This window comes from Electrona antarctica (genome assembly GCF_951216825.1).
Source record: "Electrona antarctica genome assembly, chromosome: 10".
NCBI lineage: Eukaryota > Metazoa > Chordata > Actinopteri > Myctophiformes > Myctophidae > Electrona > Electrona antarctica.
This window is the reverse complement of record NC_136791.1, coordinates 40934436-40948340: the sequence shown is the minus strand read 5'-3', so window position 1 is coordinate 40948340 and position 13905 is coordinate 40934436. Positions and strand designations below refer to the sequence as shown.

The 13905-nt window shown below is 44.1% G+C and overlaps 1 protein-coding gene across 5 annotated transcripts in view; it reads right to left on the bottom strand.

Annotated features, from left to right (window-relative positions):
• The window catches only part of ehbp1 (EH domain binding protein 1), a 220170-nt gene that overhangs the window by 62661 nt on the left and 143604 nt on the right, over positions 1 to 13905 (bottom strand). For 3 of the 5 annotated variants that reach the window (XM_079513277.1, XM_079513275.1, XM_079513276.1), the window contains exons 16-17: positions 7263 to 7404; positions 2454 to 2723 (exon numbers count right to left, since the gene is read on the bottom strand). In XM_079513277.1, the coding sequence (XP_079369403.1) occupies positions 2454 to 2723; positions 7263 to 7404 (412 nt within the window). The remainder of the gene's footprint in view (positions 1 to 2453; positions 2724 to 7262; positions 7405 to 13905) is intronic. The other 2 variants (XM_079513278.1, XM_079513279.1) reach the window with 2 other exon arrangements.

Below are 13905 nucleotides of genomic sequence, written 5' to 3'. Positions count from 1 at the left end.
GAAGCGTGGCGAATAAACACTCCAAACGATTGCTGTGAATATTTCACTATCAGACTATTAATTTGATGGTGCCTCATTCATGGGCTGATGCTTTAATTTGACGTCGTTTTGAAAAACAAAATTTGATTAATATATATATTCATGTTTTGTACAGATGTACTCATAACACAAACAGAAGTTTAAATGTGAATCAATCGCACAAAATAAATGCTACTGGTGTGTAATGACCTTAAAGGTATATTCAGTGATTTCACTTAATTCAAATATCACTTCTTTTTTTGTTTTGTTGTGATAATCCTCCCTACTATAGAGTGCGCTGACCATATAAGGAGTTCCTCCCTGTCCCCAGTTAACCCCTGGGGGTCAAAAAACCTTAGGTTTCGTTTTTGGCTAGGTGGCCCAGCCTTCATCCAATCAGGATCGAGCGGGGGTGGGCCTTGGTGTGTGTGCTGTCGGCCTGTTGCGTGTCCCCCCACTGTAGTGCGTGCATGTGCACATTTTGTTACCGGGGCGGACCGGGGGTTTTTCCAAATCACCCAAAACACTGAATGCTCCTTTAAATTGAATACGTTGCACATGAACACATGCTCCTAAAATGAGGACTGCAGAAGTAACGATATCTTTCAGGACAAAAACGTGGCAACAGAAGACTGACTATCAATTCAAGTCCAGTGTAATAAAATCACAACCGCCCATTGCTTTCAAGACTACACTCGCATTTAAAAAAACAAATCCCTAGAAAGAACGGAGAGAAGAAACAAACCCAACACACAGAGAAAAACAACAAAACAACACAGCGATAGCGCTGCACTTCAAAGTAGAAGCGAGCGTCAGTCTGTTTTCATGTGCGCGTCTCTTCCTTTCTCCACAGAACGCTCGGCTATCTCACATCAGCAGGAAAACAAATAAATGAAAATGAAAAGCTAAATAATTAGTTTACCTCTGAAGAGTGAGTGCTGAATGCTTCCCCGCAGATGGGGATTTATTGTTTTGTCTAGGGAGCCGTTCTCATAGTTTGTTAATTATTGTTTGAAAGTTTTGGGAATTGATGGAGGGGTGTGTGCGTGTGCGTGCATGCGTGTGCATGCATGCGTGCGTGTGTGGTGCACCAGGCTTAGAGGGGAAAGAGTTTTTTGAAATGACAACATGCGTTGGGGTGAGAGGGTGAATGAGTGATGATGTGACTGAGTTAATGTGCAGGTGAGTCACAGAGAGCAAAGTCATGGTTTGAGGGAGTGAGTGCGTGCATGGGTGAAAAGTCAGTGAGCGAAATAATTAAATAATAATCAGTATGTAAATGAGTTAAATCAAATAATAACTAGATAAAGTGCCCCTTTGGGGCACAGGTCTCCACCAGGGCAGGTCAGGTTGTGGCCTCCTGGTGGCGCTATAATAGGCCAATGTGAAAAGGGTGGCATTTCTTCTTACGCCTTGGATGGCAATTTTGTTCCAAAAATGTGTTTTGCGAAAATCCACCTGTTGGTGGTGCTATAACAGGCCAATGTGAAAAGAGTGGGACATATTCCTCAGCCTAGTAGGAAAGTCTGTGAAAGATCTCACGCAAATGGCATGCTGCGTTTATGATTTGAGGCTTTTTGTTCAAAACGGGCCAATCCTGCAAAGTTTGAAAGCCAATGTTAGCCAATTAGGATGGAATATGAAATATCGGACAGATCCGCCTTGAACACATGACTATAGAGATAGTGTGTAACGATTTGCGGGATTTGGAGGAGTAATATGAAATAAATTCAAAAGTCGGCCTCCTGGTGGCGCTATAACAGGCCGTTGTGGAAAGTTTGGGGCAGAGGTTCATCGTTGGCATCCAAGGAGTGTGCGTGCAAAATTTTAGCTGGTAACAGACGGACGGACGTACACACGGACTCACACACACACGGACGGAGACAATAATGAAAAGAGTAAAAAGTACATAACAGGCGGTCTGGTTAGAAAGAAGACCGGTGTTGCTAAGGTAAAAGACCCATCCGGTATAAAGCGAATAACTGTTTCCCATCGACACCCAGAACTATACAGTAACATCCTCAGTTGCGGGTCCATCTGGTTACATTTGTACACACAGTTACAAATAAATGAAAACTGAGGATTTTACTGTGTACATGTAGAAAATGTTCCTGCTCATCAACATTCCATTGGCACGAACAAGCTCACACATTTTTTGTTTTGTAAGGTGTAAGGCCAGTGACTGTTTACAATTTCTTTGACAAGAAATCAATGCCAATTGCCTAAAAGAGCAAGCTATGTGTCAAAGTGTATTTGTAAGAGAAATTCTACTCAATCTCTAGACATGGGGAAAAGTGTACATTTTGGAAACGTGTAATGTCGTCTTTACTGAGCAGGGAACTTTATACCGGATGGTTTGACCTCCCTGTGAACGAAGCAAGCCAAGCATGCAGAACCACACACAGCCCAGCCAGTGCACTGGCTACAGCCTTTACCCAGAGACGAAAGCTCAGAAGTGGGGTTAGTAAGCTCCAGGGACCCCTGTGTGCTGGAGGTGGTCGGGGTAGTGGTCTCGGCGTGCGGTGGGTTAGTAGCTACAGCAGACGAAGAGGTGGTAGCATCATCCTCATCATCATTATCATCATCATCATCATCATCATCATCAAAGAGGTGGTCTTCCTCAGCCCTCCCCTCGTTCTCCTCCTCCTCCTCCCCCCTTTCACCATCAACACCACTTTCATCACCTGTAACACCATCCAACATGACTGGAGGAAGGGAAAAGGGAAAGGAAACAAGGAAGACAGAAAAGAGAAAGACGGAGAAAAGAACGAGAGGGAGCAAATAAAGGATGGGAGGAAGGTGTGAAGAAAGGAAGTAAGGAAGACGAGAAAGGGTGAATTAGGAAATGTGGGAGGAAGGTGGGAACGGGGAACGGTCAATAGGGAAGGAGAGGGAGGTACAGTAAGAAAGAAAGAAAGAAAGAAAGAAAGAAAGGGTGAGAGGATTGAAGGATTGATGGGGTGAAGGGGTGAAAAAGAAAGAAAGCAATGTGCAGAGAACAACGTGATGGTTAGTACAATTTAATCTGTTAATAGCAGAGTGTATTAGTACACATTAGTTAGAGAACTATAGTGTGAAAGGAGAGTGTAGTCATAGGTGAGGAGAACTGAAATATATTATAAGGCCTCTGTGGTTCTGCATTATTATTGTTGACCCCTTTTGGTGTTTTAAGCATCATGTTATACTTTAGCTATTGAAAAATAGCAGATCTACAAGCTCATAGCACATGTGGTGCAAATCTTTGAATATATATTCTTTCAGATCGAACGTTTTTAACTCGTATCTTTGCTCCTGGAGGGGTCCCTGGAACAACATATTTTCAGATAGGGGTCGGCGGTCATTTACATATCATTTTTGGGGTCCTTTACATGAAATAGTTTGAGAACCACTGATTTAGAAACATAGGTTTTTCAGAAAACTGTCATGATGTAGAAGACATTTTGTAGAATCTGGTCTCAGGTCCAAATGGGTTATTATTGCTGACCTCTATTTATTCAGGAAATACCACTGGGGTCCACATATGTGTTTCATTACACTTGTGTGTACATCCTGGGTTGAAGTTAGATTGTGTAAACATGGAACTTGTATTTCTTATACAGAAATCAAAAGGCCTATCTCAGAGCATTTCCCCGCCCCCTTTCCACGGCCCCTTTTGGAGCTAATGGTGTTATTTTTTCTGCGGTCCATAGACTTCCATGTTAAAAGAGGTATTTTCACAAGCCACAAACTACCGTTTTGTAAAGGTAAGGTTTATTCTACTTATTTGAGTTGTTATACCATTGTGTTTTCTTCACATTATTATCGGTCTTTGACATTTTAACATTAGGAAATGTACTTAGATTCTCCAGAGAAAAAAAGTGTGAATGCCTAATGTTAAATGACACCACTAGCTACCGGAAGGGGGCGTGGAAAGGGGGCTGTGAGATAGGCCTATTCAAACCAAGCTCGAAACCCTGTATGAAACTTGGTATGAAAACCTCAAGGCACACCTGTACTCATGATGCAAATAGGCCAACTACGGGAGAACACTGCCACGCGTTGTGAGCTTGTTGTGACGTTGCTGTGAGCTTGACTCACAGCACACCGTTTGAGAACCAATTCCACATAGCATTATTCAATTGTTCAGCTCACAAAGATTTAAAACAAAAAAAAATAGAAACAAAACCAAAACTATCTGACTAACAATCTCTCCGAACAAATTGATGTTATGAAAAACAACAGGCTCCACTTCACTGACTAGAAAGGACTGCAAGAATGGGATATGCCTCTATTGATCTGTGTGTGTGTGTGTGTGTGTGTGTGTGTGTGTGTGTGTGTGTGTGTGTGTGTGTGTGTGTGTGTGTGTGTGTGTGTGTGTGTGTGAGATAGCCTCACTTGCTTTATTCCTTATTCAAAGATCTGCCATTGCTTGCTTTTTTCCCTCTTTTCAGATAAAAGAGGCAGGGCAAACAAAAAGTGAGACGTGAAACATGAAAACACAATATTCCATTAATCCTCCCATTGGGCTGTGCAAAAGCAACGTCTCCAAATCATCAAAACAAGAAGAATTACTTACATACACCAATCTCAGAGACACATAAAAAGAAACTATGAACAGCATTTGACATCCCAGCTTCCCTCACTTATGTACTACATAAAGTGGCAGAGAGAAAGCGAGTGAGGAGGGCGAAAGGAAGGTGTTAGACACAAAGAGGTACAGTAAAGACAACAAAGAAAAAAGAGAGAGACAAGGTTGGAAATGACGAGATCGACAGAGGCACAGGAGCAGAGGAGAAAAAGAGGGGAAGACTAAGATAAACAAGAGGTTAAAAAGGAAGATGTATGCTTAATTTCACGTCAGTTTGTTGCATGTCGAAGATAGCAGATTTACAAGCTCACATTGAACTTATAGGCCTAAATGTGTAAATGTTTTCGGTTTACACTGCGTGAAACCAAGTATAAATGAGGGGAAAGGTAGCATGAGAATTAAATGGGAGGGGCAGATAGGCATATTCTGTGTTCTGTCTCCTCTCTCTCTCTCTTTTGTTAATTTGCTGGCCGCGAAGCGGAGCGTTCTCGCTAGAGAGAGAGGGAGAGAGAAAGAGAGGGACGAGTGCTGGGGCTAGGATTAGCCGTTCTGCTCGGCAGGCCTTGTGTATCAGGCCCCACAGCATTTCTCCTCTCTCCTCCTATACTCTCTCCATCCCTCCTTTTCTCCAAACTCCCATTTTTAATGAGATCCACAATTAGCTTGATTCAAAAGGGCTGAAGAAGCACATAAAACCAAACGGCCTTCTCGCGCTCTTCTCCCACCTTATTGTCACGTCCTCTGTGTGTCACCGCTCTCCTTGTCCACTCTCCTCTCTCGCTCTCTACTGCTTGCTTTCCTGCTCATGGTCATCCAGCCACGAGCCAGCGAGGACCCTCCCTCTACCTTCCCGTCTCTCCGTCCCCTCATTCTTCCCTTCCCGTTGACACAGCCTCTACACATTTCTTTGCTCGGTTCACGTAAACACATGAACTATTCCGTTGCTTATCTCATTTTGGGCGGGGTGGGCGGGAACCCCTTTTGTTTTTCTTTGTTTTTTTTTGTGCAGTCTGCTATTTTTGAAAAATCGAAGAACGACCGACATAGAAACATAGCTTTTTCAGAAAACTGTCAGGATGTAGAAGACATTTTTAGAATCTGATCTCAGGTCAGAATGGGTTATCCTGGGTCAAGCATTCGGTGAAAAGAGCTGGTCTACTGCACAACTCACAACATGTTGCATTGCGAATCATTCTAGTACTGAGCCATCAATGATCAATCCTTGATTTCCTTCCACCCTTCCTCCAACCGTGTCTTCCTTCCTTCTATCCTTCCCATCATTAATTTCATTAATCCATCCTCCTTTCCTTCCTTCCATATTTCCTCCATTGCTCCCTTCTAGCCTTATACTACATTTTTATTCCTTCCATCAGTCCTTCCTCCTTCCCATCCACCACTCCTTCCCATCCATCCTTCCTTCCTTGCAATAATTGTAACCACATGAACGCTAGCATCCCTATTCTGGGCAAGGATGCCAAAAGAAATGGGCAAATTCTAATTTTTGTGTTTTTATAGCAAAAGTCCATTATTTTTTTTTGTATTACTTCCTGAAAAGGAAAACGTGCTGCGTGATGACGTGTCGAGGCCCACATCAATAAAAGCCAATAAAAATGAAGCTCACCAGTTTGATTCCCATGCTTTATTGTCCTCACTCCAACACAGCTGGTTTTGATTAAAGAACTACTCCGTTTTTAATCTCATTCAAGATGACAGTGTATTACTCGTTTTAAACTTAATCATCACACTAAAATATGTATATAGGTTGTGTATAGGTTAGAAATAATCCCCTGGCTTTGTCCCACATCTCTCTGTCGCTTTGTTTACAAACGACACTGTACGTGAGACTTCCTCTCCCATAGCCTGGAGGGATGCGACGCTCTGATTGGTTCAGAAACTTCAGAGCCAGTGTTTCAAGCTGAAAGTTCTAAATAAAATGCCCACCATTTCCGTTTTAACTGCACCTTTAAGATATTGTTTGGGGCTTTTTCCCTTTATTGTTAGATACACCGTGAGTTGACAGGAAACAGGGAGAGAGATGGGGGGGGGGGGGGGGGGGGGGGGGAGACACACGCAGAAAAGTTCTTCGGGAATTGGGACTCGAACCTGCGACACACTTCGGTGTGCACACCATGTTCTTTTCTGTCGCCCTATTAGTTTGAATGGTGTTCTCAAGCTCAATATAAGATTTAAATGGTCTTTCACTTTAAAAGACCTAGCAACCGTAAATCTCTGTTGTTCCACCCCATTAACAAGCGAGGATGTATAACATGTCAGAAGCCGAAACAAATCACCACAGAGCCCTAATAACGGCCATTACCATAATAACCGCAATTTACGGCAAAATGGAAATCCATGGGAGTTCTTCAAGGGGGAGAGGGAGGTGTTCACCAGCCTCTTGGAAAACGTTATTAGACGCGGTAGTTCTTGTTCATTAACAATTACAGGGGCATGAGACATGTAAATATAAAGACGTGTGACCATTATCAACTGATGTTTGGCATAATACATTTACTCTTTTGGATGCATTTTCAAGGATTAAGCATGACCCCCTTACAGAGAATAATGGGAATCTGGTGGGTGCTTGTAGCTTCAATGTAGGTAGAGCGGTTCATGTTTGTGTGTACATGGAACGGGAGAGGATGTGTGTGTGTGTGTGTGTGTGTGTGTGTGTACTAACCCCCAGTAGTGCTAGCCTTGCCCCTGCCAGCAGCAGTACCGTCCAGAAGGCTCATGTCGGCCATCTTGACCCCGGAGCGAGCCTCTGCAATCAGCTGCCTGGCTCTCTCTCTCAGCTGCCTCCTTCGCTCTGCGTCCTGCTCCTACACACACACACACACACACACACACACACACACACACTCATTATTGTGTGACAGGGAGTACTCGGGAGTGTTCACGTTATCATCGCTGTCTGTATTGAGTTTGTAGATCAGCTATTTTTGCTACTTTTGTGTGACACAATAGTTTGACGAAGTAGGTTATTCCTTTACGGAAAAAAATATGGGGATAAGTTTATACTGCGTGTACGATGGTGTTGCTCGCCGAAAACAGTAGATTAACAAGCTCACAACATGTCATACCACCAAGTACAACTCAGGCTTTACGGGGAACAATAATTTGGACAAATAATCAATAGTGTGCCTGAACATAACAGTACAGTATATGTTTGTACACAGCGCGCGCACACACACACACACACACACACACACACACACACACACACAGTCACACACACACAGTCACACAGTCACACACACACACACACACACATTATTGAACATCTGTCATCAGAGTAATGAGAGAAATGCCATTTACAGATCCAACCAATCTGATGGAACTGATAACACAGACCGCCACTTAGACACACACACACTCTCATCACACACAGCACGCAGATTCACACGTACAATGTTTTAACCCAGGTTGTAGGAGAGACGGCCCCGCACGCGCGCGTGTGTGTGCGGGTGTGTTTACCGCGGGTCTGTGAGACGGCGACGGGTCGGACGTGTGCGTGTTGGAACTCTTGCAGCTAGGCAGACGTCGAACACAGGCCTTGCCCATACATAACTAAAAGTCTGCACATACTTTGACTGCGCACATCCGCGGGTATGGACTAGTACACTTGAAAGTAACACAGACAGGCCTGTGCACGCACGCACGCACGCACGCGAGAGTGAAGTCATATTCTGTCACTGTGTTTGTGTGTTAATCGGCGTGCTCCATATTGAGCCTGGGGTTTTCGGGGCCAGGCCCTGTTGAATGCAACCATTTAACCATTAACAAAACAACCAGCGCCAGCTAATGAGCTACATCTCTCCATTTCCATCTCAATTGTTTGTTTGTTGCCATTGTTAACCGAGGACAATGGGGTGGAATTGTAATGATGGAACCTGCTAAATAATGTGTGTGTGTGTGTGTGTGTGTGGGGGGGGGGGGGGGGGGGGGGGGGGGGGAAACACACCTCACAGTGAGTGAAAGAAAGGCGAGAGAGAGAGAGATGGATATGTACTGTAGAGATGGATATGTACTGAGGCACTGAGAGAGTGAGAGATGGATATGTACTGAAGCACTGAGAGAGAGTGAGAGATGGATATGTACTGAAGCACTGAGAGAGAGTGAGAGATGGATATGTACTGAGGCACAGAGAGTGAGAGATGGATATGTACTGAAGCACTGAGAGAGAGTGAGAGATGGATATGTACTGAAGCACTGAGAGAGAGTGAGAGATGGATATGTACTGAGGCACAGAGAGTGAGAGATGGATATGTACTGAAGCACTGAGAGAGAGTGAGAGATGGATATGTACTGAAGCACTGAGAGAGAGTGAGAGATGGATATGTACTGAGGCACAGAGAGTGAGAGATGGATATGTACTGAAGCACTGAGAGAGAGTGAGAGATGGATATGTACTGAAGCACTGAGAGAGAGTGAGAGATGGATATGTAATGAGGCACTGAGAGAGTGAGAGATGGATATGTACTGAAGCACTGAGAGAGAGTGAGAGATGGATATGTACTGAAGCACTGAGAGAGAGTGAGAGATGGATATGTACTGAGGCACAGAGAGTGAGAGATGGATATGTACTGAAGCACTGAGAGAGTGAGAGATGGATATGTACTGAGGCACTGAGAGAGTGAGAGATGGATATGTACTGAAGCACTGAGAGAGTGAGAGATGGATATGTACTGAAGCACTGAGAGAGTGAGAGATGGATATGTACTGAGGCACTGAGAGAGTGAGAGATGGATATGTACTGAGGCACTGAGAGAGAGTGAGAGATGGATATGTACTGAGGCACTGAGAGAGTGAGAGATGGATATGTACTGAGGCACTGAGAGAGTGAGAGATGGATATGTACTGAGGCACTGAGAGAGTGAGAGATGGATATGTACTGAGGCACTGAGAGAGTGAGAGATGGATATGTACTGAGGCACTGAGAGAGTGAGAGATGGATATGTACTGAAGCACTGAGAGAGTGAGAGATGGATATGTACTGAGGCACAGAGAGTGAGAGATGAATATGTACTGAGGCACTGAGAGAGTGAGAGATGGATATGTACTGAGGCACTGAGAGAGAGAGAGATGGATATGTACTGAGACACTGAGAGAGTGAGAGATGGATATGTAATGAGGCACTGAGAGAGTGAGAGATGGATATGTACTGAGACACTGAGAGAGTGAGAGATGGATATGTACTGAAGCACTGAGAGAGTGAGAGATGGATATGTAATGAGGCACTGAGAGAGTGAGAGATGGATATGTACTGAGGCACTGAGAAGAGAGTGAGAGATGGATATGTACTGAAGCACTGAGAGAGTGAGAGATGGATATGTACTGAGGCACTGAGAGAGTGAGAGATGGATATGTAATGAGGCACTGAGAGTGAGAGATGGATATGTAATGAGGCACTGAGAGAGTGAGAGATGGATATGTAATGAGGCACTGAGAAGAGAGTGAGAGATGGATATGTACTGAAGCACTGAGAAGAGAGTGAGAGATGGATATGTACTGAGGCACTGAGAGAGTGAGAGATGGATATGTACTGAGGCACTGAGAAGAGAGTGAGAGATGGATATGTACTGAAGCACTGAGAAGAGAGTGAGAGATGGATATGTACTGAAGCACTGAGAAGAGAGTGAGATATGTATATGTACTGAGGCACTGAGAACAACAATGCTTCCTTTTCCACATCAGCAAATGTGGAGGGTGGAAAAGTGGACCCTTCTACAGCAGGTTACGCCCTCAGAGTAAAATCAACACCCGGGATTTGGCTTTGTACGGACACAGGAAACCAATTAGACCACACACTCTCAACACATTCTCACTCTCAGGTCGTACTATAGTGACGAGTTAGGGCAAAAGCCCCCATTTCATAGTGTGACCCAACTGTCGCACTTTTTTTTTCCCGAAGGCATGGGGAGAGAGTATGTTTTGCACTCCGTCCGTCCGTGTGTCCGTGTGTCCGTCCGTCCGTCTGTGAACAGCTAATCTCTGGCACTGTTAACCCGGTCGATGCCAAATTTTGCACACACACTCCCTGGATGCCAACGATGAACCTCTGCCCCAGAATTTCCAGAACGGCCTGTTATAGCGCCACCAGGAGGCCGTTTTGTGCAAAACAAGTTTTTGGACAGTACACCTACAGATTTTGTCCAAACATCACACAAATTGGTACACAGTCTCTCCATTCAACAAAACAGGTCTTTCAGATTTCTCAGACTCCATCCTGATTGGCTAAGATTGGCTTCCAAAGTTCGCAGGAGTGCTCGGTTTCAAACAAAATGGTGCAAATCATGAACACATCATGTGATTTCCGTGAAATTGTGCACGCACATTCCCACTAGGCCGAGGAAGAAATGCCATGTGAACATTTTCATTTCAGCCTCATGGTGGCGCTATAACTGGCCGAAAAGTGTTTTTACCTCTAACTGCATGGATCTGTGGATAACTTTGTATGCCAACTCCCTAGAGGCCAAGGAAAAACCTTTGCCTGGAATTTTTCACATCTGCTCTTTATAGCGCCACCAGGAGGCTGACATATGTAAAACACATTTTCTAATATTACTCCTTCAGATTTGATCCAAATTTCACGCAAATCAGTACACATGCTCTCCATAGTCATGTGATCAAGACGGGTTTGTTTGATTTCTCATAATCCACCCTCATTGGCTACGATTGGCTTCTAAACTTTTCAGGAGTAGCCCGCTTTGTACCCGTTTTGTACAAATCGCCACAACTACTCAACGCAGCGTCCGATTGCGGTGAAACTGTGCATGCATGTTCCCACTAGGCTGAGGAAGAAATGCCACTTGACAGTTTTCAAATCAGCCTCATGGTGGCGCTACAACAGGCCAAGCCGCGTCACACACACACACACACACACACACACACACACACACACACACACACACACACACACACACACACACACACACACACACACACACACACACACACACACACACACACACACACACACACACATTACTAAACATTGCCAAACATCACACACACTGGTGGAGACCTGTGCCCAGAAGGGCACTTTTTCTAGTTTTTAATATATATTTTGTTTTTATTTTCAATTTTTCACAAAATACACAGACCACCCGTCCACAGCCCTCCCCCCTCCCCACATACAAACCCACATACATAGAATACATTAAAGCATAATAACAATAATAATATTATACAAAAAACGTGGAAAGTCGCACTTCTTTTCAACGTTCCTGGTAGTCCCGCCCAACTGGAATGGAGAAGTGATATTCTCGCTCTTGCAGCGCGTAATAGTTTGGCGTCAATTAAAAACATTTACCGCATATTTCCAAATAGCATCGCTACCGCAAATACCGGCCCACTACCTAATAACCGCCGGAGGGTCTGACACCATTTTGCGACCCCTATTATTTACTGTTTCTTTAGCCAAATTAAAATTTTGTTGAATGATGGTGTCCTGGGCCGAAAATAGAAGATCTACAAGCTCACCTCGTGCTGCGGACGAGACACTTGTAGCTTGTAGGTCTGCTATTTTTGGTGCGCAGATCCCAAAAATAAATCTTGGTTCATAGGACACTGGTAGTTTAACTCAGGTCATACTCTGTGTCTATTATTGTGTCTATTATCATTAGGTGTATAAATCATGTGTTTTATATGCCTCTATCAAACGATAAGGCGAGAAGATCGAGTGTCGGGTGATAATGTCCAAACGCCCCAGTTCGGCAGCAGAGTTCATGTGTAACACTGTGCGGCGGCAGTTGAATTAAGAGATTGTGATTGTCATTACACCCTCTATCATCAGTAACATATGGGTGATAGCCTACTTACAGTAGGCTATTATTATTTTTTTTTTTTATCCATTTGAATCAAAATCTCGTAATCTCGTTTTGGCACAGTGTAGGGTACAGTAGCTATTCACACAATTATCTCATTTTGGCTCAGATTGGGGTAAATCAAAGACATTGGACTGTACAGTTCGGTTATAAAACTGAAAACCGCTGCACCCCTAGTGTGCATGCGTGCATGTATGTATAGATGAGCAACTGTCTATGTGACATTTACTCTGTGTAAGTGTAAGTGCGTACGCAACAACATATATGACTTTTCTTTGAGCGTGACCATGTATCGGCAGTAAGTGTTTATGTGGCAGAGAGAGAAAATGTGCGCGTGTGTGTGTGTGTGTGTGTGTGTGTGTGTGTGTGTGTGTGTGGGTGGTGGGGTTATACATATATAGCCAACACTCCAAAACATCCTAGGTGCATTATTGTCGTCGGCCGTTTTGGGGTGGAACAGGAAATGTGAAATTGCCTCCGTCTGTCCAGAGGCTAGGATTAGTGCTATAGTAAAATGCATCTGGCTAGCACTAGCTCAGTCAGCTATGGAAACCCTGATTAGAAAATACACTGTAGGAGAATGTGTTTGGAGGCAGAGGAGGGGAGAGCAAAAAGATAGTGAGAAAAGGAATTGTGAGGATTCTTATTGTCGTGCAAAGAAAGACGGAATACAAATGTGAGACATGATCTTAGTTCTATTTCCATAACTATGTTATCAGTGAATCACAGAAAGGAACGGAAGTCATCGCTTTGAGGGCAGCTGTTGGCTTTGTTCGCAACACATATCTACCCATATATAAAAACTCACAAAAAACAACATGGATATCTAAAAAAGAAAACTGGATCACAAGCACCATGGTTCAGCAAAATCATTTCACTGGTCTGTTGGTTCTTTTACAATGTCTGCACATCGTGGGTCTTTGGTGGTTGGGATAGACAGCAAAGCTACAGTATGACCGCACGCACCAGCTGGGAGAGAAGGAAGGCACAGGCTCAACCCCAAACCTCTGCTAATGTGTGGAACATGTCAAATATGCCCCCGTTCACGCGCTGTCCCCACTGATCCCGTTTGGCTTCAGATTCAGCCACTGTATCTGCCAATTTCAATTCAGCTGCCATTTCCAAGGTTTGAGACCCATTCCTCATCATCATTGAAAAGTGGTGCCAGGCCGCCAGTGACTTTTTTTTCAGAAAGAACTCCCTGCAACGGTTCAAGTAGCTCAAGTTATGGAAATCAAATACTGGCCAGCGATCTCCCCCTGGATAGGCATCTGACTGTAGTGTCTGAGAGAAGGAGCTTTTATCCTTGTATTTAAAAGCTTTGAGGATCTCTGCATTAAACTACCCGGGTTGTACTATGTAGGTGGTGACACAGAAGCGTGACAGCTACATTTGTGTGAGCAACACAGCTCCGCACACGCAGGTCTACAGAAGAACACAAGCACGTCACCCCTAACCACAAGGTTGGGTGATCAAAGCCTGAATGGAAAGTCA